At 40.7% G+C, this 27,596-nt stretch overlaps 1 protein-coding gene across 1 annotated transcript in view; it reads left to right on the top strand.

Annotated features, from left to right (window-relative positions):
- Positions 1-27,596, top strand: part of LATS2 (large tumor suppressor kinase 2) — a 51,342-nt gene that overhangs the window by 1,088 nt on the left and 22,658 nt on the right. Inside the window, exon 2 of the mRNA XM_075083362.1 lies at positions 3,547-4,123. Within this exon, the coding sequence (XP_074939463.1) occupies positions 3,785-4,123 (339 nt within the window). The 5' untranslated portion in view covers positions 3,547-3,784. The remainder of the gene's footprint in view (positions 1-3,546; positions 4,124-27,596) is intronic.

Here is a 27,596-nt window from a genome sequence, read left to right as displayed (position 1 = left end):
TTAGCAGGAGGGAGGAGAGGAGGAATGATTTGGGGGAAAATCCTCACTTCGGTTCTTTTCACTTTCACCGTGTGCCCACTTACAAAGGGGAGTAAGGTTTGTATAACAATTAAATTACTGAAACACTATCCCCCTCCAACGATCTTAGCCGTCCAGTACAAAGTGGATGATGGTCCCTGCTTCTGTGAATTTGTGATCTAAAAAACCCAAAGTAACACTTGTAAATTGAGAGAGGGAAGGCAGTTCCTTAAAACTTTGTCTTCATTCTGCAGTGATCGCTAGTTCAGCTCACTACAGGGCCTGTGCAGTTATAGATGGGGAAACAGCTCGCCAGCTCGGGATTTGGGACTTAGCTCTTGAAACACAGCTGAGCTTTAGTTTCTTGCCTGTGTCCTAGCTCCACAGAGCCACTAGCACATGCAGCCTGTTGGTGCATGAAGGAACAGTAGAGTGAATAGCTAGTGCTGCTGGGATGACAGACATCAGCATATAATTTCAGTGTGGTTGGTTGTTTTCTGCCAGAGCAGCTATTGGTACTTCTGAAATGAAGAAATATAATCAGTTATTCAGATTGTCCTAACGTGATGCAATTAAAGTAACGCTGTGTTTATATGAAATAATATATCTTCAGGATAATGGACAAGCTTCTAATTAGTACAGAACATATAACATTTTTGAAAAAAAAAAAAAAAAAGAAACCTTAGGATTGTTTAGTCAGGATGGCATGAAGCTCAAAAATAATAGTGAAGAATCACTTCATATGATGGCTGGAAGGCTATTGATACATTTATGCTGTAGGCAAGGTGCAGATTAGAGGGATTTGTAGTTATCCAAATCGAGATGTACAGTCAGAAATCCTTAGACATGCTACAGATCTTTTAAAGCATACAACCCTTTTATTTTTTGCTAAAAAGGTAAATCACAGGAAGATTTTAAACAGCAGACAGCTTGTTTGTCTTTGTAAATCATCTGTAATATTTAATGTTCTGATTTCTTGGCTTATCTTACATGTTCAGTTAAAAAACCCTTCTGCAAAATATGAAACACGTTTGCAGTTAGCTCCAGTACTTACTGTTGTTGTTCTCATTCATACTGTCTAAATGATCAACGTTTCTTTCTGGTTTAGCACTATTGTAAATGTAAGCTGAGGAAGTTGCCAGCTGGCTTGACCTAGCATTATTAGACTCGAGCTTAGGCTAAAGGTCAATAAAGTTCTTTATGTGAAGCATGTGTGTAAGTGGGAAAGCAGTCCTTTGCTGCAAAAAGGTGGTGGTGGTGGGTTTGCAAGGTTTTCCAGAGCGTCCCAGGCCTGAGGATTGGCACAAGGACTGAAAAGGAAGAACAGTCCAGATTCCTAAATGCAGCCATATGGTGCCTGCTGCTGTCAGGAAAAGAAAGGCAGTTCTAGACCAATTAATTGCTCTGTATCTTTTAAGCACTAGCTAGTTATGATATAATCCTAAAACGGCTGCAATACTATTGTTTGGTTGGTTGGGTTTTTTAACAAGGCTATGTATTATCTTTTGCTATATTCTAAGTAGACAAAATTCTGTTCTTGGGATTCTTCCAGTTGCTTTTGTCTTCATTGAGAACAATGAAAACTTGATCTGTTATTGACTAATGGCTGATTTTTTTGTTTGTGGAAATATCAAAATCTGGGTGAACAGCTTTACGCTTCCCTTAGAACAAGTGACAAACCCTGTCCAATGTGCATGTGGGCATTTACATCACTCTTAGTCCTGCATGACTTAAGGTTGCAGGGTACCCTTATAGAGTACTGAGTGGAGGAGCTCAAGACCCCGAATACATTATTGGTGTCTTTTAGTCAACTGAGCATTTAAATCTTAGCAAAAGATGTCGACAGGGGTGGCCTTCATTGTGTGTTCTCAAGTAGCTTGATCCTAGAGCTTTCAGTGTAGAGCTCTACTGCCTTTCAGCTAAGACCTAGATCTGGACTAATGTTAGACTGTACAGAAATTTCCCATTAGAGGAGTATATGGCATGTGTTGTAAGAACAGAACATGTAGACTGTATCTCAAGTGATTAATCTAGGCTCCTGCATTTCACACTGGTGACCCGTCATGAAAGAGGCTGGAGTCTGACTGCACTGTTGCATTTCAGTCCTTGGTTGTAGAGGAGGTCTTGGAGTCTGTACTAATGAGGAGGTAGTGATGGGCTTCAGAGGTGAATGTGTCCAGATTCTCTTGGCCTTCACAATAGTAAGCCGTTTGCTTCGTAGTTAGGAGTGATGGTAAATGCATGGAAATGGTTGTTTTGTTGGGAAATACTATAGCTATCACAGGAAGAGTTGTTGCAATGAGCCGAGTTTTAAGTTCGAGCATGTGAAAATAAAGAACAATACTTTCTGGGGAAAATCCAGTGGTGAATGTGCTATGATCAGAAGTGAAGTGCCTTTCAAAAAAAAAAAACAAAACAAAACTTCTGAGTGACCGAGAGGAGCATACAGTGTGTTACCATCTTCTGTACTGGAGATTTGAAAACAACTGAACAAAATTCAAACCTTCCCAACAAAGTGTCTTACCATTCAGTAGTCACTTTGCAAGTGCTAGTACCAGCAGCAGAGCAACCTTGTGTAAACAGCATCAATAGTGAGATGACATTTCTGATTAAGCTATCTTTTTAATCCCCTTCCAAATGTTTCTATTACGGTGATGCTATGAAGACTTCATTAAGGTAGGATTCTTATAACTTCATGCTGCAAGGAGATCGCAAGTTGCACAGTAGCTGAGCTGTGATGCATAGTTGCTCTCTGCTGCATGTCAGAAGAGGTACATAATGCTGTCTTGTCTTTTTTCTGTGTTGGGATGCTGACTGAGCTGGTTCTGCTTCTTCTGCTGTTACTGAGTAGCTCCATCTACCCCTCTTTTCCCTTTCTTCCCTATAAGGCACAACTAATGAAATATACACACACGCCCCCTCTTCTCTTTTTCCCGCTTCCATCCAGTTCTGGGGAGAATTCTTACCTTCAGGCTTTGCTAAGATATTCATGTGGAAAGGCAAAATATCTTGTCTTTCTGTTATTTGCTTTGTTATTGAAATACTAGAAGTTGCTATGGTTAGAGTCATCAATATTTCCATTATAAATCTTTTTCATAAACTTCTGAAACTGAGCTCAGCTAGTGTAAAACAAACAAAATCTTAAGTGGGGGAAAAACATTTCATGAGCATACTCTTCCCTAATTATGAAATAGGATAGGCTTGTCCAGGATTTGGTTATGCAATTGGGTGGGAAACTTGCTGCAGTTAGGTACTGTAAAATTCTTAAACATTGTAGTTCTTAAGGGTTTTATTTTATTTTGAAAAAGAAACTTTAAAGAAAAATGGATTATTTATTATGTTGAGAAAGCCTTTTGGAATCCTATTCTTGAAAACAGATAAAGTGGAAATCATTAAAGGGAATCCAGCTGTGACAGCTTAATAGATTAAACCGATTCACTTTCACTGGATTAACTGTCATGCTGTCCCTTCAGAGGCATTTACAGTATCAACCTAATTGCATGTACTTTCTATTTTCTTTTGTTTCAGACACTGTCATTCTGCAAAATGATGATTCCAAGGATTTTCATTTTCTGTAGGAAACATGAAGATCGTGAGCTGAAGTAAAACGTCGGCAGAAGTTTCTTGAGAATTTTGCCTTTTCTTTTTCTCTTTGAAGGATTATGTTTACAAGAAATTGATACCATCAAGCGACACTTTTTTGAAATAATCTTTGAAAAAACTAAGAATAAAGCTGTATTTATGCTCAGAGAAAACTGGATTAACAATGAGGCCAAAGACTTTTCCTGCTACAACATATTCTGGAAACAGCAGACAAAGGTTACAAGAGATTCGAGAAGGTTTAAAGCAACCATCCAAATCTTCAGGTCAGGGACTACCTATTGGACCAGGCAGTGAAACTTCTCTGGACCCTAAAATTTTAATAGGGAAGGATGCTGCAAGGCAGCAGCAGATGAGACAGACACCTAAGTTTGGACCGTATCAGAAAGCTCTGCGAGAAATTAGGTATTCTTTGCTGCCTTTTGCTAATGAGTCGAGTACTCCAGCAGCTGTTGAAGTAAATAGGCAGATGCTCCAGGAACTGGTGAATGCAGGTTGTGATCAGGTATGTATGAATTTGGAAGGGGGATTGTCACTGCCTTCAAAACGAGTTTATACTCCGGACTGAGGAAAGGATTTTGATGGAAGTTTTCAAGCATGCTGGTTGACATAATGCACCAATTCTTCTGGCAGTCATGTTGCTGTATGACTAGCAGAGTAGGTGGACTTGCTATTGAGAGATGTGCTTAGTATGGGGTTAATTGATGTTAAAGACAGTCATGGTGACCTCTAGGATTCTCCTATGATTTCTCCAGTTGATGTACAAGGTCGAACAGGGTAGTTTGTCTTTTTTTTTTTTTCCCCCCTCACTACTGGAACAATCCTTAGCTATGGGTAATAGGGTAGAATTTTGTCTAGCAAACTAAGCTCAGTTCACTGTCAGAAGCAACTACAAGAAATGACAGAGGCAGTGTATGGCCTTTGAAGAAGCTCACTTGCTGTTTGCCAGAAGCAGGTGGAACTGGCTGGATGTTCAGCAGGCAGCAGTAGTTGGGTGCACACCTTTTCCTCCTCACCCCCTCTGCTTCTGTCAAGAGGTGCTAGCCCTGTCTCAGCTAAGGGGCTTGGCACAGAGATGTTTGCTTTTGTCATTCCAAGACTGACACTAGAACGTATTCTTAATTCAAAGATCATTCACCTGGTGCAGAACATGGTCTTTTTGTGTTGAGCCGCATTCATCTTGCGTGTGCTTCCAGTGCTGATATTGACTTTCACCTCCATCCAGGAATTGTTCAAAATTTTATTTTTTAGAGATGCAGTGCTGTTCTGGGTTCAGATTCTGATTGTTGTAGAAATAACTTAGTTCCTGTGTGAGTGAATGGTAGTTGTTGACAAGCGGCAACATTTCCATTTATAGTCCTTGATATAGATTGGAGAGATTTAAAATCAAAGTGCTTTCAGTGGCATTTCTTTGATTTCAGAAGTTAACTTCCATTCACTCATGGCAGAGTGTGAGTCTCTTGGCTCTCCTAGACCATATTCTGAAACTGTATAACAAAACTAACATCAGGCATTATAAACAGTCTGCTTTTCTCCGGAGCTATAGAGATGTTATTTAGTGCTGTTTCTATTCCAAAGAGTTTATGCTAAGTGAGATAATCAGAGCTAGAGCAGATTGCAGGTCCAGTGAGAAGTTCTGTAGTACAGCTAAATACTTCCTAGTCCAGTGAACCAAGATGCTGTACTGAATTATTTAAATGGAGAAACCAAGGATTTTCTCTGATCTTATGCGTGCCATGAAAACAGCATTTTTTAGAACTCTGCCCTCTAAATTTCCCTAGCTGTTTAGGATGAGAACACTCCCTGTGCATATGAGCCAAGGTTAAATGAGCACAGCTGGATTCTGGATTGGAAATGCACATTTGGTAGGTTACATGGACAAATAAGTTCACACACAGATCAGGCTTGTTGGACTGAAATTTAGTTGGAAAGTACTTTGAGCACACTACAGCCCAGAAATGTTAAGCCAATGTATAAAACAGGAATACCTGACCACCTGTTAAATGTCTTGGTAAAGGCAGTGTAATGCACTATATATGTAAAGCTTTTAATATCTTAGCTATTTTGACTTCAACATTCATAAAATCATATTGCTTCTTATAGAGCACGGAGAATGAGCCCAGTTCTGACTCTGATGTGGAGATTTTTGCTACCTGCTTAAATTTGGATGCACATTTTTAGTTGGTGGGTGGGGTTTTTTTGTTTTGTTTTGGTTTTGTTGTTGGTTTTGTTTTGTTTTTTTCCCCTCACTGTCCATGATTCTTCCATCTTCACATTAGAGTTCTCCCTTGCTGTGACTTGTTGCCTGGAGACAGCATTATTGGGCCTATCCCTTAGGTGTGTTTGGTGTTCAAACCTGAGCATAAGCAGGGTCACATTTGGCTAGAGTCCAGATAGGGGTTCCAAAACTGGAGCCTTGTGGCTAAAAATGCTGGGTTTCCTAATGTGGGTGCAGACCATGTGAAGGTTGGCTGTCCTGGATGGCTGTGAATGAATGGAGCTTCTTGAGATGGTGTGAATGGTATCTGGCCCTGGGGATGGCATGGTGTAGGGGGACAGACTTGATTACTACCTCTAGGTTCTTCCTTTCCTCCTGTTACCTGTGTTGTTTTGAATCAAATGCTAAACTGTTTCAGACCATGATGTGTAGTAATTCAGCCATCCCAAGCTACCCTGTCCCTGCGTGTGAATTGAAGCCTTTAAATGCCTACTGCATGGCCATCTTCTGTAGTCCTGTAGGCAGCTAACAGATCTCTGATTTAACAGAGAAGAGAAGTCAGCTTCAGTTTCTTTCAGGATGGTTTTATTTACCTCTGGACCCAATACTGGTGTGAGGTTGGTAAATGGGCATTGAAGCCCCCCCTCCCCTGTCTCAAATGCCAGGAGCAAATGTTAGAGGTTAAGGATTTCAGCCTGTGACTAGCTAATGGTCTACTTGAGCCTTTCCCTACAGCGAGCCTGCAGAGTACAAGATCTCACACCTCCTGATCCTGCTTCATGGTGCACTAATGAGCTGGTTAATGGCTGCAAGTGTCCTGAATTTGGCTCTTTGTCATAAGACGCTCTAATCATGGGCATTCTACTAAGTTGTGAAGAATGAATGGATGGCTATAACATTATTCAGTTTGATCTTATGTGAACTCCATTTTCAAGTTATATTTGGGCTGATGCTTTTTGGTGTTCCAGATGGAGCACTGGAAAGTAATCCTCACCTTGTGGGTAATCTGTTCTGGTGGACACCACGCAAGGATTGGGATTTGTCTTCAGTCTGTTTATTGGGCCAGAGTAAGAATCTTTGGAAGGCTAAAGGGGAGCAGTGACAAGAAGGAAGGAGCATACATTTTAGAGGCTGGAGCAAGGATACTTCTATTTACTACTCTTACTAGTTCCACTTATCTAGTATATCTGCAGCATAGTTAGATTTTTAACAACAACCATTTTACATACTACCAAGAGATGTTGCCTCTTAGGTAACATAAGGGTGGGGTTTGTAGCTTCCTGTTCTGCCTAAGTGACCCTAAGTATTAAGATGAAATTGAAATTGGTTTAATTAAATAAAAAGGAAACATCATAACATTTTATTACTTTATTCTTGCTCTATGAAAGACCCACACAGACAGGAAATTGATTATAAGCTTGGTTGGTAAACTTAAGTATATGAAATGCAGTGAAGGAAATATAAAATTCTTGTGTCTTTCAGTTACAGTCATCATAGGTGTTACATGTGAAAGCTTTTTTTTTAATTGATTCATAAGTTTCCAGTGTCCTTTTAAATGACCCATGTTCTTTCACAAAGATTTCTTTTCAGCCATTGTGTAGCTTATGATCTTGCAGTGAAATCTGGCCCCCAAATCTTAATAGGGTCTTTGCTGTTGACCTGAAAGAAACCAGGATTACACACTGTTGGTTTGTTTGGTTTTTTTTTTTTCAGAGATACAAAACAAAATTACACACATAACTAGTCCTAGCTCTTCTCAAACAAATGGAGTAACTTGTCTGTTGCTTGGTTAAGTCATCGTTTCAACAGTAATTATTTAGCAAGTCTCAATCAAAAATAATTATTGAAGCATATATTCTTTTGAAACTTGTAGAACATGACTGCAAAAGGCCAGACCTTTTTTGTTGCAAAAGCTTGAAGCCAAAAGCACTGCTAATACAGTGTTCTTCAGGAAATAAAACTTCTTGGGCTTGGAAGTGTAACTTGCAGTCACTGCAGAGGGACAAGAGCATGGAGCGTCTGTTCTGTGGGCTGGTAAACCACTGGAATCACCTGGGGCAACTGGATGGCTTTTGGGGTGTGGTGGTAAATGCAGCTGCTGTTGTGGATTGAACTTTTCTAATGAATAGATGCAATTGAGCATATGATCAGTGACATTCCAGCAACCTGAATGGGCTGTACTGTAGTTACTGTACTTCCTTAGAGCATAAACAGCCACTGACATTGTAATGTAGAGTGGGCAGCAAGCAGTTCTAGATGAACTATGGAACATTACACACTTGTCACTTTTTTTTTTTTCCCTCCCCTGCAAGCAAACTTCTTTTCCTTGGGCAAGGGTGCCTTTTCTAGGTGAAGACTTCTAGACGTGGTTTGTTTGGGCATCTGTTTTTAAGAAAAAATGATGTTTTTGGATTTTTTACATGCTGTGTGCCTCCAGTAACGTGCATCATGTACTATATACTGAATAACTATGTGAACATTTGAAGTGGGAAGTCCTTATGCTTCATTTTTTCCAGAGGCTTTTATAAATATCTCGGTAATAAGACATGTACACCCCACCTGTGCCAATATCAAGAACATTCTGAAGGGGAAGATTTGTCCTTTGGACACTAATTATAGTGTCTTTCAAGGAACTGGAATGGTGTTTGTGGGTACTGTAAAGTGTCTAAGAATCTCAAGCTGGCCATCTTGACATCTGTGTTACACTGAGTTAATGCAATTAATTTTGTAGAAGTGGGGTGGTTTGGGGGTTGGTGTTTTTTGTTTGTAAATCTCCTCCTTGCATTCCAGATTCTTTTGATCTCTTCACCATGGATTACATCCTTTTTATTTAACCCTTTTGGCAAAGATTCTACCCTGATTTGGGAGCTACCACTTGATTTTGGGAGACACTGAGAATGAAGCATATAGTATTTATCTCAATTTGAGCAATTATTTGGACTTCTTTAGGTGAGAGAAATTCTGCTATGCCAAATAGAGCTTGGGCAGAAAGTCCTTTTTAGGTTTTGCGTGTGGAATTAGTATTCTGTTCTTTTCTGTACAGGGTTTTAGGTCATGCTTGTTCATATATAATCCATGTGCCATCTAGCAGTGTGTTACTGAGCAAGTATGACTTTTCATCCTGTTGTTGGAGTTGAAGCGATGAGAGGAAGCAGATACAAAGCAAAGTTTTGTTTTGGTAACAGACAATGCACGGCTGGAGTTTTGCTTGTAGTAGAATATCTGTTGTGAAGTATTTTTTAAGAGGACAAGTCTAAAAAAAGACAGCTTGCCTTGAAGGTGAAAGGCAGCAAATCTTGTAATAGCCCTGAGCAAATGGGGGAATTAATTTCATAACATTGGCCTGTCCTGTAACAAAATTTAGTCTTCAGCTTGGGTAAACTTTACCTGTGTTAAGAGTTGTGCTTGCCCAGCTATTTACCAAAACCTCCATGATGAGCACCGTAGTCATCTGGGTATTTTGAGTCCAGATTGTTTTGTTAATGAAAAATGACTGAAGAATGAGGTGTTACAAGATTGCCTAGGTTATTCTATGGGACATATGTTAAAGGTGGCAAGAGTCATTACAAGCTATGTTGTAGGTCAGAAGCAAATAAGTATTCTTGGGTTACAAGAAAAAGAGGCCTTCAAATGAGGGCACTCACTGCTGAATGCAGGAGAAGGATTTTATTTTAGCAACTGAAGTAGATTTGATAATTCAGGCCAACAGTCTCTTGTGTGTTGTTTGCCTCCCTCATTTGAAGGTAAGTTGTTCACTCTGTCTTCTCTTTGCTAGATGTGTTCAGAGCTTGTTTCATAACCTTTTTCTGTAGTCTTTTCTTTCTAACCTCCCTTTTTGGTTTCAACCTTTTTCTTATTTCTGAGAAGTCATCCAGTGTTATTCCATCAAGGCATGTAAGTGAATGTGTTTTCCCACCAATACACTGGAAGTTAGTAATTTCAGTTTTTAGCTGCTTCAGAAAAAGTCAGTCATAGCTTTCCAGGGGCTGAAAGCAAGAGGCGAGCATTGCTCTTGAGCTGATACCTGCTGACACCTCTCCTCTAGCCTATTTCTTTTGTCTCCAGTCTTCCTTTGCTACTGTCACTTCTTCATGACACCGTCTTAGTGAATATACTTAAATCCTCTGTGTCGTGACACAGTCGCAGTTCCTGCAGTATATTTGGGAAGGTGCTCTTGGCTTTATTTTGTGTGAGCGTGGCTTAGAGTATGCTTTTGTCCTACAGAAGAGAAAAAAATAATTTTGTCTTTTCCCTTGCATTTTTGCGGTGGTGGAAATACTCGTTGGCAGTAGTAGGTGACTGCACGTGCTCCTTCACATGACAAGATGTGGTGTCTTGGCAGCTGGGCAGTAATATGGCACTGAACAAGACTGCAGTATAGTTTAAACTCTGCCCTTCACTCTTGTTAGTCTGCTTTCTTCTTAGGGAAACTGTAGAGTAAATTGCAACTTGGTAGTAGGATTAAGTTTGAAATGACAGAATAGGAATCAGATACCAGACTTCAACTGCAGATAAGTGTGACTCTTGAGTTATGTTAAACTAATGCTTCCCTATTCCTCATGTCAGATAATCATTCTAGAAGCTTGGAAGTTAATATAAAAGTCTAAATTTATATATTGCTCTAACAGGGTGCAGGATTAACTTGGGCTGGATACTTAAATTGTATTTATTAAAATTTAATTGCCAGGAGAAGGTTGAGGTATGCATTTTTTTAAATAAAAAAAGGAAATGGCTTCATCACAGCCACTAAAAATTCTGCATAAGCATTACCTTCAGTCTCTGAATAAAAAAGCCCTTGTGACCAAAAGTAAAGATTGCCATTATTATAACAGGAAGTTGATATCACAATAGTAGTAGGGTGTAACTGTTCCTTTTGCTTTTTTTTTGTTGCTCTCAGCCTAAATCTCTGCTGTTCTTCTCAGCTTGTATCTGAGAGGAACCAATGTGATCTTTATGCTGAGGCTGAAAAATAGCATCTCTGCATGGGGGGTGGGGTGGGGTATTTTTTGGTTGTGTTTGTAGTTGTTTTTTTTTTCCTTTCTCAAAAAAAACCAAAAGAATGATGCTTGTCAACTAGAGAGTTTTCCATACAACTGGATGTAAGGCTTTTGCATGCTACAGACCTTAGAGGTAACCCAAGATGTGTATTTGGAATTCATTTAATTCAACCTAGGAATCCTTTTCTGATAGTTGCTAAACTAATTGAAAGCTTATGTTAAAGCTGCTAATTGAGTATCAGTAGAATGCAAATAAAAGTACATGACTGCTTCTCGTGATACGCAGGTATGTGCCATAAATGCATGACTGAATTTTTGGAGTAACTTCAAATGGCAGTCCTTTTTCCTCACTTTTTTTTCATTCTGTACCCACAGGAAAAATTATTTTGCAGACATTTTGAAATTAGTTGATCAGCAGAACGGGAACTAAGTTAACAGGAAGAAAAAAAAAATGGGGAATTTAATCTGCACCCGTAGAAATACTAATATTGTCACCACTTACATGAGATTATAGAAATTTAAATTACAAGAATGTAGCCAGGCATTCAGTTGCATAATATAATCTGATAAACTGAAGGGAACTAAACTACTTTTTTTTCCATTTTATTTATTAAATTTCATTGTCAAATATTGTCATATTTGCCCAAGGACAGAATGAAGTTACTGTGACTGCATTTTCTGAAAGCACAATAGTATTACAACTGTGTGTCTCTTTTCTGGAAATATTAAAGATACTGGCTGAATTCTTAGCAGATCACTGTTGGAAGGAGGAGCAGTGACCAACATGGTCATGCCCAGGAGGTAGGGTCTGAAGGTTACACTGCTGTTGCTCTGAAGGTGAGTGGTTATGTGCTACAAAATGCAGCAGAATTTAGTTTTGGTTGTGAGCTTGATCACGTCACTCTTGAGCAAACAGCGGCTTGTTGGTGCTTCCTTGGGCACAGCGTTCAAGTCCTGCTCAGCAGCTGCTTGTGGTGGTGGTGACTCCTGTATAATGTCCATGTCCCATGTGTGTTGTCCCTATATCCCTCAACCTACCATAAATCAGTCTTCAGTATATATTTTCCTTGGGTACTGGCTGTCTCTGTGACTTGCAAATGCATGTATGCAATGCTATCTAAAATAGCCGAGGGGAGACATGAGAGAGACCTTCAAGTCAAGTTTTCTTGATGGCAGCTGTTGTTTTTCTCAGTTGTTGGGTATGTCCATTAATTCCACACCATTGCCTCTTTGTGGTTTTATTTTGGTGTTTGTTCTTTTTTTAATCTCTCTTAATGAACAGCTGGGCAGGCCCAGGTTTTCCTTTATTTTCCTTTATTTGACTTAAGAAAGAATTCTTGTGGGATTGCAAACTGCCTCACTATGGATATAGCTACTTGAGAGTACATATTTTACAATCAAGTATGCTGGAACAAACACAGTTCCCACTAGTAAATTCAAGGAGGGACAGACGCCCTGTCTGCTTGCTGAAAGCTACAGATGTTTGTGTTGATTTGAGCCTTGTCCTTACGGAAGTCATATGTACAGCATGTGAAATACATTCTGCTTTTTTCACTTTCTGCTTATGTTCCTAACATAATTGTAGTTTAGATCTGGCATTTTTTTAGGTTGCTTGGAGCTGATACTTTGAGTGGAAAATGGTGGTCCGTCCTTCTAGGTTTTCATCATTCCCTTTATTTTTTGGGGAAAAAAAAAACCAAACTAAAAATGCCTCTGATTACAAAAAAAAAGGCTGAAGTTGCTGTGCCATTGTGGTCTTTGGTGTTATCCTACCACAGCAGCAGTAGGCTCTTACTGTTCAGACTTGAGAAGGATCGCAATTTGCCATCTTCAGAAGATGCTTAATTATAAAATTAATTTTAATTTTAAAAGCCTGGTGAAAGTCAATCAGTCAACCTCATGCTGTCTGCCTGCTCTACACATCTGCTGCTGGTCACCCAAAATACTGTTGCTGCTGGAATATTTTCAACTTCATGTTACTTGTCAGCTGATGTGTCTTCTCTGATACCATGTGGCTTCTGCTGAGGTGGTTCTGTCAGCTCTCATCTTGATGGGGTCGCCCACCTCTGGTTGCAGCACAGCAGAACTGGTTTTGTTCTAACAGCCTTGTCCTACGATCTGGACCATCACTGGCAGTTCACGAGAAACTTCTCACGTCAAATTGACATGTAGAAATTAAGTTTCACCCAAGAGATGCATGGGTGCATATATGTATTATGGCAACTCCAGCATTTGCTTGGTACCAGCTGTTTGCGACTGTTTTCTATATTCTTTGTTACTCTAATGCATGATACTCTAATGCATGATACATGGTACTGCACTGAAGATTTCTTTTTCAGTCTAAGTAAACAAGATTGTAATGTTTGAGGCTGTGTTCTGCTTCCCTGCAGTGCAAGAGATATATTTTTTCCTGATGAGAAACTTGCACTCTTCATTTTAACTGAATCCAAGCAATTAAAAATATTTCCCCAGGTAGGCAAAGGATGGAGAGAACAGGAGAGGATGTGAAAATACCTTAAAAAAAGAATTATTTCTAGGTCAGTTAGTTTTTGGAAGGCTAAGCCAAAGAATGCTGTGTACCTGTAACCTCGTTAATCAGGTAACAGCTGTGGCAGGGACAGTCCATGAAAATAACTATGTTCTGTGCTGCTTTGTCTTTAATTGTTATCAGTGTATGCGTGCATATGTGATACTGTTACTGCAATATGTATTGTCTACTATGCATTTAGAGAAATATAAACAATGTAAATGGAAGAATGTTGAGATTTAAATGTAGATTGCTTCAGTAGCCAAGTGTTTTGCAACTGTTTTCTATATTCTTTGTTACTCTAATGCATGATTCGTAAATTACTCGTTTCAGCTGAAGCATGCAAAGATGCAGTGTATTATTCCTCATATACATAAAATGCTCGAAAGAAGACTGCTGATACTAGGTGATAATATAGTTCTGGATTGACTTCAGCAGGACAACTAGTAGTGTAAAATTGTTCCTGCATAAGTCTTTATATGGTTAGGTTTGGATTTTATCCACCATTTATGAATCTGTTGGATGTGCGTTATTTCAAAACAGAAGAAAATGTCAGCACAGACTTGGAGATCATCATTGCTGCTCAGCAGCTTCCGTCTCTGTTTGTTTTATTCTCTCACCATATGCACTCCTAAATATCTTCAAGGCTATTCAAGCCTATACCTTCCTTTACCAGTTGTCCTATTGCATTGTTTTTTCTGCTCCATTGGTTTGAATGACTAATATTCAACACCTCCTACATGCTTTTCTCCATGTGCCTCTGAATACCCTAAATTAATTAATTATTTGTAATAATTGCAACCTATTAAGAACTCTTTTACAAACTTCAACCTTCTTTTTTTAGATTTGATGTGACATGCTAAAGAATTATAGATGCAACTCTAATGTGACTTTGACAGCACACCCCATATATTTTAATTTCTGCATCTTTTCTTCCATTCAGTGTCAGGACTCTATAGTCTGTGCTTAAACTAGCCACCTGTCCCATTTGTGCTTTTCTTCCAGCTTTGCCACAGTCACTGTGTTCATTCCACCTTCCTGCCAGATGTCAGCCTGATAAAGGTGCATAAAATCGAATTTAATCAGTGTAACTGGAACCTTGGAAATATTAATATGTGCAGGTCATCCTGGTTTACCAAAACAGAAAATATATCTGGCTGTCCCAATTAAAAAGTTGTGGCTGTATGACAGATTTTTGAATCAAGACAAATCTCTTCCACATTAGGCTCTTTTTGTTCTCACTCCAAATGAGTGCTGAGTAATTATGTCTGGAGACATGCATTCCACATTGCTGGAGCCTGTTTTTTCTGATTGTCCCACATAGGATCTCGATGTGCATTCAGATGATCCCCTGATTGCCTGTGTACTGTGTGCTGCCAGACACGGTAGGGACCAGCTGGCTGTGTGCTGGAGCAGGGTGGAATTCCACTTCTCTTCCAAGTGCTCCAGCATTTGCGATGCTGGAAACTCATTTCCATCTCCTTCTTGTGATCATCTCGTGCACCTTTCTGAAAATCTTTTTAACTATGTTCTCTAATGCAAGCACTAGGTTCACTGAGTGCTTTCTTGAAGGTATGTTACAAAGAACCTGTGAAACACATGTGGTGTTGCAGTCAGGCAAATGGTGGAGAGAAGATGGTGTGGTGCTCAACAGTGCAAACTGAAGACCTGGAGCCTAGAAGGGGTTTACAAGCGGGCAAAAGTCATCAGTCTCTGCTAGAGCACGTGGCAAGCCAGCTCCCCATACTACAAAGAAGGACCTCACTGGGAAGTGCCAGAAAATTCAAAAGCAAGCCACAAGAATTTTCATTTGCGTTGGTGTGCCTCCACCCGCACCCCATCTCTGTTTACCAAGAAGTGAACCTTCAGGCTTTCTAGCCACATAAAAGTAACCTAGAAAAAGTATTTTTCAGTACTACTTTGGTGCTATAAAACCTTCTGTAAGAAATCAGTTCCACTTTCCCAGGAACTTCCCTGTGGTTCGTAAGTGCTAGAAACTGCTGGAGGTTGAGAACTTGCTGTTGCAGGCCCTGCTCTACACTTATGCAGAAATGTGTGTGCAGATTTACTGCCAGGGAGAAGGTGTTGCCTCCTGAGCCTGGAACACCTCTGCTCAGGAGGCAGAGGAGAGCCTGAGCTGCAGCACAGTCTGTGGCAGAGCTCCGGTGTTAGAGGTAGAGCTGCCTTCTCCCAGATTCCTGGGAAGGTCAGGATGTCCTGCTATGTATTCAGCATCTCCAGAATGCTATTTTGGGCAAATAGGAGCGCTTCGTGTTTAACAGGAGTCCATGTTTTTTTTTGCAAAGAGCCGCTTTCCTCCTCTTGCCTCGTGGAGGAGGATTTGTGCTCCCAAGTTTTGCAACGTGGACTGGAGTTTGAACTCAGTCATTGCCCTGCCCTGCATGGGCTGAACAACAGCAACTGTAGCATTAGCACAGCATGTCAGGGAGGCCAGTTCTCTTAGTTTTCAGCTATGCATAAAACTTCCTTCTCTTCCTCTTTTCTATTACTTTGAGATAGGACCACTGCCCAGCACTAGATAAAACCTTGAGTCTAACTAGGAGGGCACCTTCAACCCTCCTTGCACACAAAGTTTTGAGTCCATGAATCTGGGGAAAACCCTGCCACTAGACCACAAATCTGGTTTGTTTTGCCACTTTCACAGAGTAGTTTTGTGGTTTCCCAGTCTGGGAATAGGCTCAGTGGAACTAATTTTTACCTCCCCACTCCTCCCTCTCTTTATTTTTTGACTCTCAGATCGTGGCATCTAATGGGTAGAGGAGGTATTACTGCTGAAGTTTAAGCTTTGACAGGAAAGTGATAACTGACAATCATGAGGGCAAATGGGAAGCAGAACAAGGATGAAGCCCCTGCTAAAAAGCAGGAACTGGATGCGTGAGCGGTGAGGATGATGTTCGGCATTTACCTGGGAGGAGGGCAATCAGATCACGGAGCTGGTGGTGCTGAGTTCAGCCATTAGTAGCAAACTGGTTCTTTTAAGTGGAGGAACATGAGTGCTAATGAAATATCTGCCGTGAACATTTGATATAGTTTTTGAGGATGAAAAGCATGCACACTGAAGTGCTGTTTTGGGATCTCAGCCCCCAAGCTGCTTGCGTGACTGAAGCCAGTGTGTGTTCTGCAGGGGCTTGTGCTTGGGCGTTAGGAAAGTCCTTTTATTCAGCAGTGTGGAAGAAACAACAGCCTGAGCCAGAGCAGCTCCATGCACACCAGGGAAAGCAGTGTGGGGTTCCCAGCAGTGCCCCCAACAGTGAGCAACTGCTGCGTGCTCTAGCTGGCAGGCACTGCAGAGGAGGAAAGGCGTCTTCCCCACCGTCCCAGCCTATTGAATTTAAAAGCTTCAGGTTGCCTTGCTTTCCTCCTCCCCACTTTCCTCTTTTCAGTGTTTTTTTTCGTGTGTATGTGCTTGCTGTCTAAAGTAATGTTTAACCCCTCATCATGCCCACATGCTCTGCTCACAAGGCTTAATTTCTTCTGGTACTTGTAGGTAACACCCTCCTCTATGCTAAGCGCCTGGCTTCTATGCTTGTTGCAATGACTGTTCTTGCTTTTGGGAGGAAAAAAGGATTTGCTTTTCATGTAAAAATAGCTTTATTATTTTCATACACAAGTAGCAATCAGGGCAGGCATATTTCCAGGTCAGTCTGGAGATGGGGTTGGATAGTGAAACCCTCTGCTCCAAAAATGGGCTGGAACCAGCAACAGTTCTTGATGTGCTGAGCAAAGCTAACTGGCTTGGAGAGAAGAGGGATCCTTTTTTGGGTGCACATGTAACATGCTGGTGGTATTCTGCTACGGAAGGGAGCCAAGCATTGATATAACGAGCGCTTCACTTAGCGCTTCACTAAGTACTTACGTTAGTTTTACAGTTTTCACATAATCATGTTCTTTTGGTAATTGTAGGCATGGGTTTTGAATACAAGATTACAAAGGAAGGTTTCTTAGGGCATACTCGGTAACTGCAAGTATGTAGAGTACCTGAGTAGAAGGGGTGTTTGGAGGAGCAGCTGTATTATTCCACGAGATTGTGCTCAGTTGGGTACTGAGTAAATAAATAGTAAATGTGCAAATCTTGGATAATGTTGCTCTATGCTTGTTTAGATAGTCCAGCTGTACTTTGGATTTTGTTCTCTATGGTAGCTGTCTTGTGAATCTGCTGATCCATTGCCATTTATTTCTAGATTTATATGAACATGATATGGATCTTTTTCATCTTTGCATTTTGCCAGTTCATATTTTTACTTCCTTCAGGCACATTTTAGCAGTCTCTTCAAGGCTTTTAAAAACTAGTCAGATTGAATTTTCCCTTTATCTTCACAAAAGTCACCACAGAAGTAAGAAAAAAGCACAGAAGGGGAATTACAGGCAGCATTAAAAATGTTCCTTCAGAACAGAAAAGCAGATTTAACATGAATTAAAAACTCAGCTCTGTTTCAGAGTTGCAAAAGGTCTTTTATTCACCAGAGAACTGTTAAAGCTAGTAATTTTTGGCATAGTATCGGTCAGGGAAGCGTGACAAAGTGCAGTGGAATGCACTGAGCTGCGATCCAGCTTGTAGTGGTATATGACTTTAGTGTATGGAGCATTGCAGGAAGTGCTGGGGGTGGGGAGGCCTTTTCATTTCATCAGCTACTGAGTAACAGGGTTCTCCTTCCTCAGACCCCACCTGCAAGAACAGAGGGTCCCTTGGATGCTTAGGTCAGAAGACAAAATGTGAAGAGCCTGCGCAATCTGAGTTCTCGTAGAACTTGGCTCTGTTTTCTGACTGCTGCTGTGCAGAGTGTGGTGAGATGAGAAAGCTGGGATGAGATGTGTTTGGGATTGTAGATCGACTGTGCATGCATCTAGACTGGGACTGTATCCGCAGCTGACCATGCCGGAAGATGAAGATTCTTGGGCTGAAATTCTGTCCTTATTGAAATCAGCAGTAAAATTCCTATTGGTTTCATCAGGCCAGAGCTTTGCTGCTTATTTTGAGTAGTAAAAAAGTCCTGTTCCACCAGTACACACATGCTAAGTCCATTTACATAGAGTTAGGTTTTGGCACAGATTTTAGCCTGTTCAAATCCATTTAATATCAGTAGCATGGATTTCAGATTACATGGGTGGTTAAACCCAGCTATATGTGATAATTAATAACCAGTAAAGATATTTCTGTAATCTGAAGCGTACCTGGTATTTTCCTTCTTTCTTCTCTAAATTATGATGTTGGTGCTCACAGAGTTTTCTAAGCATTTGCAACGATGTTATAAGAAAACATGATGGTACCTTTCTTGGCAGAACAGGATCTTTGGTCTGTGACCTGTGTTAGAAATCGGGAAAAGCTTGGTGTGGTATGGACCGTGTTACCAGTGCAAATTGCTAACAAGAGTTTTACTGTTCACCTTGAGTTTCAAATTTGCTGTGCTCCATTACAGCAATTATCAGATACAAAGCCACTGCTCCATTGGCATTGCAGTAAAGCTGTGTGGTGCGACATCATTGCGAAAAATGAGGTGTCTACCCAGAAGACATTACAACCTGAATTGGTGTTCCTAGGGTATGGATGTAGGAAGGTTGCAGCACAGAAAAGATAAAAGGATAATGATATTTAGTGGTTTTATTGTTCGCATAGATATCTCTGACATTCTTGCTGTCTGCTTACTTAATGTTCTTCGATAGGAGAACTTGAAGTTGTATTGAAAATGTGGGTAAGTGTTCAGAGCAGGAGTAAATAAGTAGTCAACTGGTGGGATGTCCCAGCCCATGGGCTTCAGGTTAGAAAGAATGCAGAAGTTGCTTGGCAGACAGATTGCTTAGACTGGGAGCATTGTAATAGTCATTGAAAGGTCATTTGGTATTTAACATGTAGACTGTCAGATTATTACAGGTTATGGTACTTCTACTCTAGATTCTTAGCTCTACCCTTTGCAGAGACGAGCTGAGAGTTGAAAACTGGCTATTAAAATTGATATACAAGAATCATTATAGTCATTCAAGTAATGGGCTGCGTATGGAACTACTGTAATTACATTACTGTTTTCTTTGCATGGCAGTACTTCAGATAGTTCCAACATCTCAGATATTGCATGTTCTGGAACATATATCCTACAAATTTCAGTTGTGGAAAAGAATTGCCTAAGTTCAGGTTTTCATATGTACTTCTATACGTGTATATATATACACACACTTCTAAGCTTGGTTATCATTGGTCTCTGTGGTGAGTCTCTGAAGGTGGTGGCAGATACTGCAAAGCTTGGTTAAAAATAATTAGTCATAATGTCGACAGTTTTAAGAGCTGATGGATGCCTTGGAGAAAAGGAATAAAGAGTTGCAATGCTTGTTACAGGAAGTGAATGTTGACCTTGGAAGCAAAGCGTCTTCTTGAGCACTGCTGTTCAGGAATCTTTGCATCTGTAATGCTGCATCTCTCAGCATCATCTAAGGCAGTATGCACACAGATAGGAGCCCAAGTAAGATGCACGCACAGTAGAAGTGAGGAAAGAATGTTTCTATAGAGCTCTAGAAGTTACCTCAAGACGATCTCTCAGGAGTTTACTGGTGTCACGTGAACTCGATCATCAAAATACAGAGATTGTCTCCATGTATCATTACCATGGAGGCTTAGCTTTGTTTGGGTCTGGCATGCTCAAAAAGTATGAACACAGATCTCCTGAACCTGCAGTGCGGTGTGATGCAATGACATCTGTTTAACAGTACTTGGCAACATGCATACAGGTTAGAAACCAGTAGGAGTACTGTCTCCACCCAATTTTCATGGAGGAAATTTAGGAACTGGGAACTTGATTGCCTAACCAGACACATATCCTTATATTTGGCAGCTTTGTCGAGCAGGTGCGTAGAAACTATATTTTTTTTTTTTACTTCATCCAGAAACTGAGACATTTACCAGTGCACTACTGCATGTTGCGGAGTCTTAGTTTCTGGGACTCTGTATTATGAAGCCTCATTTCCATGCCATGTAGCATTGTGCTTGTTACTGCTAGTGTTAACCCGTCAAAGCATAGGCCAGGTTTCGTTCTGCGTCTGGAATGTTTGAGAAGAATTTTGTCCAGCATTATCTTGCTGCAGACCTCACTTTTAAGAATATGTTTTCTCAAGGCAGGCAAGCGATTACTTGTGTCTCATTGGTTTCTTAATATTTTGCACCCTTAAAGATCTCAGAAGAAACATTGCTGTCTCTGAATATTGTTCATGCAACTGAAATGGTAATGAAGACTGAAAAAAATTGCCACTTGTTCTCCTGTCGAGTGACATGGGTTTGGAACATTGGAAAACAACAGTCTCCTAAAAGTTTGAGTAAAGGCTTGAAGGAGCGAGGTGAGGAGCATTGATCCACTGCCAGGATTACTGGGAACTAATAAACAAATGTGTAGACACTGGGCAACTTGATCAAGGGAGTGGTTTCTTTATCTGCTTGAGCCTTCTCAAGCTTCCTCCTCAGACTTACTGTGGAGGAAAGATGAGGGGAGTCATGTTCTCTGCTCCACTCTCCTCACTCTCTTTTTTTTCAGTCTAATCAAGTTCAGACATCAGAGTTCAAAATATTGTATTTTCCTAAGACATATAGTTGTTATGGAATAGGTCCAATATCTTCTGAGTCAGTGTTACAGGGTTTTTATTGGCTTGATAAAGTGAGAATATTTTTTCTTCCTCCTGAGGTTTAAAATTACTTGTCTAACATGTTGATTTATAGCCTGTCATGTAAGACTGTTTCCCCTTGGCTATATCTTTTTAAGATGATCAAATGTATTTCTGAATAATGTCCTGTTGTTGCCTTGAAATATTAGGTGATAACTGCACAAGTAAGAGAGGGATTAGCTTGTTAAACCTAATATGACACCAACACACAAAATACTGCAATTAAAAACTTTCTTAAGGCAGCGTAGAGAAAAGAAAAAAAAAGAAAAACCTCATGGTCTGAGATACAACAAGCATATTCCATTCACCTGGGAGGTTTGTAGGTTGGTGTGAAAGAAGGGGAAGACACTTCTGGGCTGGGGCTCCAGGAGAGCATCTTTTGGTGGTGCTGCCAGAGACACCTGTTTTCCTGCTCTTTCCTCCCTGGTTCACTCCCGCAAGCTGTCGCCAGTGTTTGCGGAGTTGAGCAGTGACTGATCAGGGAACTGATCCAGGTTAAAAATAGCTTTTTGGGGATGGTAGGAGGGACATGAGCACAACTGGGGGTACAGCAGGGGGCACAGAAAGGAGCAGAGAAGTTGAGAGCAGTGGCAGCTGCTTTGGCTGTCAACCACCATCAGAGGAAATGCCAACAGAAAGCTCAGCCTGCGCTCACGTGCTCTCCTACTTCCAGCTGTGCTCCAGAGATGGCCATCTGCTTGTTGCTGTCTCTTCTTACGCCTCCTCTCACCCAGGTCTTACTGCCCCAGTGAGCTGCTGCTGGAGTTAACCCTAGCTCACTTGGGTCAAAATGAGCTCAGTTAGTTTCAACAGCTAAATCACAGGTCTGTGCTAACTCAGCTGTCTCTGGCAGTGGGTGGACTGCAGTGTGGTCAGGCAAGAGAACCAGGTGACAGACACCTCAGGCACAGGGAGCAGTGACAGGCAGCAAAGGACAAGGTGGGAGTAGTTTTCTGCCCACACACTAGCAGCTGGAAGATCATATGCGAATATAAGTTATGAATGCTGAAAGTAGTGGTATGGTCATTCTTCAAGTTGCTGTGGCTGATTTATTGATGGCTAACGGCAGATTTGTGAGGAGATACTGATGTTAAGGGGATGGCATTGAGGAGGATCTTGCAAGAGGCTTTCTTTTCTTACAACAGCCTAAAATACATATCACAGCCTTAGCACGTAAATGGAGCAGAGCGAGAAAGATGCGTCTTCAGTACTGTGTGTCTTGACTATTAAAGTGTGCCACTTGGCTGCTAGCCAACATAAATAACATTGGGTGAACCGAGTAAAGATATCGCTAAGGAAATACCAGATAAAAAAAGACAATTTAAGAGAGATATTCTGGAAACCTAGAAAGAAATGGTTTTATATTTCAAAAGATACTTCGGAAAATAATTACGCAATAAAAGCAAAGCTGGATGACAGTGTTCCTTCCAGGTGTTCTGTTCAATATTATCTAGTATTTCCCCCCTATTCTTCTATGTTTAACTGGACTTGGGTGGCTGCTTACAAGATTCCTCTAGGGTGTGGGTCAATGTGTGTGTTACCAACTGGCTTTATTTTTATTTATTAATTTATTTTTACACTTCTCTATTTTCACTGAGCACAGAAGAGGAGCCGTTGTGTGAAGCATTTGCATGGAGCAGTAGTAGTCTTTCATTTTCTTCCCGCTCTTCGTCAGTTTTGGGGACCCCAGTGGTCATGGCTCCCTCCCCCCAGTATCTCCTGAGCTGAGGAAGATGCAGCTGCTCTCTTGGGGGAATTGTTTGCCTCTCCATGGAATCTTGTCCCGGTCAGCTATGTGCTAAGAATGTGAATAATTTTGCTGCGGCTGCTTTACATGTAAAAAGCCTGACCTTAAGATATTTTATCCAGCTGGGTTTTTTTCTCTTTTTCTTTTTTGCCTCTAGCACTGCTAGAGTTGAGAGTTTTATCTTGCAACAGCAGAAAGCTGCAGTGACTAGCAGTCGTATAAAGTGTTTAGTACAAAGGGGTATATTTGTAGACTTAAAAATCATTAAGTGGCAGAGGTGTTTAGCAATTCTTACTTTTGGACCTGTAGTTATACATGTGTATTTGATAGAGTTAATGAAACTGAGTGCTGCACAGAGACTTTTGGAAAAAGTCTAATGAGATCCCTAGCGCTGCAGTTTGAGTATATTGTATTACAAGGTTGAGCATACTGATTTTAAAATGTTAAAAACTTAGTGCCTTTTCTATATTTTTGAATGAGGATTTTTAAAAGATAATGTTACAATTAATAAATAAAATTCAAAAATGCCAACATTTTAGGTAAGAGTTTTACATCCCCCTACTCTTTGAACAATAAGTATGCAAGCTGTCTTGCCCAGCACACTTGCATTCTCTGTGCGTGTATGTGTACTGAAAAATATTGGGAATCTCAAGATAAAACCCAGATGTTTCTTCAGTCACGTGAGACATGCTGCGTTGGACTGTGAGGCTGAAAGAGAAGTAGCCTTATTTGTCTCACAATGGAGTTGTATTTCTCAGATTTATTTTTTTTCTTCTTGACTGTGCATTACTGCTTGATGTCAGTTGGGGTCCCATTGTGGTATAAATCCTCAAAGGAGAGAACTGTTCAGTGGTAATGCATTCCAACCAGATATCCTGGAGGTTTTATAGTTCTGTTAAAGTACTCCCCAAAGGAAAATTAAGGGGACCAAAACTCTCCTAAGCTTCTAAAGGCCATATCGGGAATGTGCTTGAACCGTGTTTGGAAAATTATGTCAGTATTTGACCTTGAATATAAATGGGCAACTTAATTTTACTGTCTTTACTTGAATATTTCTTGCCTTGGAGGTTTCAAAACAACACTTGAAAGTTCTAGTGGTTTAAAACTGAAAAAAAGAGCTTATATAATTTACAGGAAAAGGAAGGGAGAGGAGTATAACTCTTTAAATGTTAAAGTCATATGAAATATAAGAAAACTTGTAATGCTTTAAGTAAGCAGCACTCAGTAAAAATGACAGAGACACTGTTAACAGGGGTAGATGCAAATTCAGTTTGTAGAGTTGGGTATGGAGAAATGCAATAAACAGTACTAAAGCATTGCAAATTTGCAGCACTGTGTGACTTTCTGGGGAACAGCGGGCTTTGGCAGTGTAAAAAGCTCTTCCAGTCTTTGACACAATTCTTTTCTGTGCTTCGGGGCTTTATTCCTGGACAGCAACAAACCTCATAACTCATCTTGCTGAATCTGAATACCCAGTTTACAAGTCCCTTGTAATCCAGTTTGGCTAAGAAATGATTTGCAATCTCTGTGTATATTTGTAAAAATCCTCTTTTACACATAACTCAATATGTATGTATCTTTCTAATAGAAAGAAGAGCAATGGGAAGCAATCATCTTAATGTCTGTGGCCACTGAAAAATGCTTTGATACACAAATAGCATTATTGTAAATGAAATGCCAGCCAAAAGCATTTTTGCTTAACGTGTGAGCAATAAAATTAGCAAACACATTACTTGCTGCTAATGCAGAGGAATAAGCTCATCATGAAACATTCACTGAACCACTGTTCTGTCCAGCTTGATTTACGTGCCCTGATAAGAAACTGCTGTCTCAAAAAAAAAAAAAAAAAAAAAAAGGCAGGGTGGATGTAGGAAGGAGTCATGCTGTCATTCTGACAGCTCAGCATGTGAAAAGCGGGTCTGGAAGAGCGCAGGGATGGCCTGCTGCTGTTGCAGCAAATGTGCCCTGGTTACTAATAAGTGTAAAATACTAAGACTGCAAAGCATCGCACCTGAGAGAAAGAACCAGAAAGAACCCGATTACTTAAAAGAGTTTATATAGTGCTTTTTAAGTGGCAGTGGCCTTTGCACAGCAAGGTGTTGCTTTTGCTGGAACTGCCATCTTAATATATTTAGCCATTTAAGATGCATTATGTCAGGAGTAGGTTGTTTTTTGGTTTTGTTTAAGATTGCACCCCTTGGTTGTAGGGACACGCACTTGGGCCCCCAGAGAACAGAGTTAACACATGCCATTTTTTGTTCATGGCTGGATTTCATTCATGAGGATCCAGGTACACAACTGGAAATGAAGCTATACTGGAGTGCCTTTTTTAAAACAACAGTGCTGTTCAGCAGCGTGGTGTACCTTCCCCTCAAGGTTGGGTCCAATTCTACCTCAACTTTGAAGGTGCCTTCTGTGCAAGGCTCTTTACCATGTTCTATGTGTGGTGAGAGTTTGTGAGATTTTAGTGGAATCAATAATTCCCTAAGCCAACTTGCTAAAACTTTTTTTCCCCCAGGAACTTCTATTGGTTCTTTGCTGGGTGCTGCAGTGTTTATTAATATTCTCAGATTGGCCTTTAATACTTATATTGGTATTAATGTCAGCACTGTTGGCCAGATTTGCCTGTTTCATTAGGCTGAGTCAGACAAGGGCAGAAAGTGGAGTAAGGAGAAATTAGTCTGGCTGAAGCCTGCCATTCTCTTGGGTGGAAAAACTTCCTGATTGCATTAGTGAAGTGCACAGCACCTCTCCTGTTCTCCTGATGGTTTCAGTACACCTTATGAAGAAGTGGTAGGAAAACACTTCCTGTTCTTGTCTTTTCATGCTGAAATCTATCTTTAAATTGAGTTTCTGGATCCATTATTGCTTTCTGGATGTAAATCATACCAATCCAGAGGAAGGTTTCAAACCAAACGGTGACTGAGTATTTGAAGGTTCTTGCCCCATGGGTATCTTCCTCCTAGTTATACAGGCTGCAACACCTGATATTGTCTGCTAATAGTTTTTGGCAAATCCTGCTGCTTAGTGCTGTTGCTGAAAGGATTTGCTGCTCTTTCCATCAACTCAACTGCTTTACTGTTAGGATAAAGAAAGAAGACAGGAAGGTGGGAGGTGTTGCATTAAAGACTTTAGTAACTTGAATCAAAACACAGAGCCTTGGTAACAAGCTCTCCACTGGCTTGGACTTCTCTGCCCTGTACAAAGGATTTGATTTGGAGTACCAGATGGATGACTCTTCTTCCTTGATTCACAGTTGTAAGCCTCGGAGCTGACCCAGTGTTGGGCTTGGTATGAAAAGGGAATGGCATGTTTGGTAACACCTCTAGTTATTAAAAAATGTGAGCAGGAACCTGAAAGGGGTTTTCAGTGAACCTTATAGGAAGATGATGATGCTTCTTGGTTTGGGACAACTCATTTGCTTATACTTGAATTTGTTTTCTAATTGGCCTCTGTTTCCTTTTCCTCAGAGTTCAAAAGCTATTGTAGGATGTTATGTTACCTTTGTAATATTAAAAGTATTGATGAATAGTGCTATAGCTTGGCTTGGCTTGACTTGTGGGAACAGGAGAGGCTCTTAAGCCTCACTGGTTAACGCAAGGCATATGGCTGAGGCATTGTGGGATGAGTACAGTCACTGCAGTGGCTGCCAGTCAGGAGGGGCAGAATGAGCTGGAGCAGAGGCTGAGTCTGCTACGGACTGTGCCCAGAGGGTGGGAAGTTCCCTGTTCCTGTCACTAAGGTGAGGGGATTTCAGGGAAGTAAAACAGCACCTTTGGAAAGGAGCTATGTACACACTCACATGCATGTGCATGTACATTCACACATGCATGAAGTAAGAAAAGCTCTTCCATGCTGCTCTGTAACATAAACCTGCCAATGCAGTAATTTATAAATGCTGTTTATATAACATTATTTGGCTTCACTTTAAGATTCCTGAATTAGCACATAATAGTGCTCCTGGGTTGAGTTCCCTCTGCTCCAGTGCTGAGGAAAGATTAGGAGAGATTTGTACAACTTTCTGTCTGTTGATGCACCCGCCATGGGTCATTTGGTTAGACTGAACTCTAAATAGTTTAAATAGCTCTGCAATGAGCGGACTTAAAGAGTAATGAGGAACATAATTGTTCTGTTTTAAATTAGAAATCCTTTTTGGAATAGGATTCTTTCCTGTGTTCGTGTGGGGCTCAGTGCAGTGCAGAAGGCTTCAGGTACCATCACAATAGAAAGGGTTTTGTGCAGCTAGGAGATACTTTGAGCAGTGAAGATGTACAAATAGACGCTTTCCCCTCTCCTTTATTTTACCATTAATGCAAAGCTGGCCTGTGAATTGTCATACATAGATAGTCCTGTAGTACTACACATGTTCAAAATGAAGTCTCTGTGTGCTCGCTCCTTACACCTCTGTTCTGATGTGGGTTCTGAAGCAAAGTGTGTTTTCCAGAATGGGAACTTTCTGTACTTGGGGAAATATTACTGCTGCTTATTACTGTTGGCCAAGTTTGATTGCTAAATCAGGAGCCTGTGCCCCTTCAAAAGTTGAGGCCTTCAGAAAGGGGTGCTAGAGCCTCTGAGGTAGGCAGCAAGTCACTGCGTATCTTGGGTGCTAACAGTGTCCCTCTCTCCACCAAATATCTAGAGAAAATAGGCTTCTATCACCAGTTCTTCAGCCACAGATGTGTTTTTTCCAAGACTGGGGTGACAGGGAGAGCAGGATCTTTGTCATTGCCCCTCAGGTCTATCCAGTCAGCTGCCTCCGTGATGGGGCTCTCAGCGCTCTGCTCCCCTTGCTGTCATGCCTGTGTTCTGGTTAGGGCAGAGCCAGCT

This window comes from Phalacrocorax aristotelis, chromosome 1 (genome assembly GCF_949628215.1).
Source record: "Phalacrocorax aristotelis chromosome 1, bGulAri2.1, whole genome shotgun sequence".
Lineage (NCBI taxonomy): Eukaryota > Metazoa > Chordata > Aves > Suliformes > Phalacrocoracidae > Phalacrocorax > Phalacrocorax aristotelis.
Note: the sequence above shows the minus strand (reverse complement) of the source record. Positions and strands in the feature narration are given on the sequence as shown.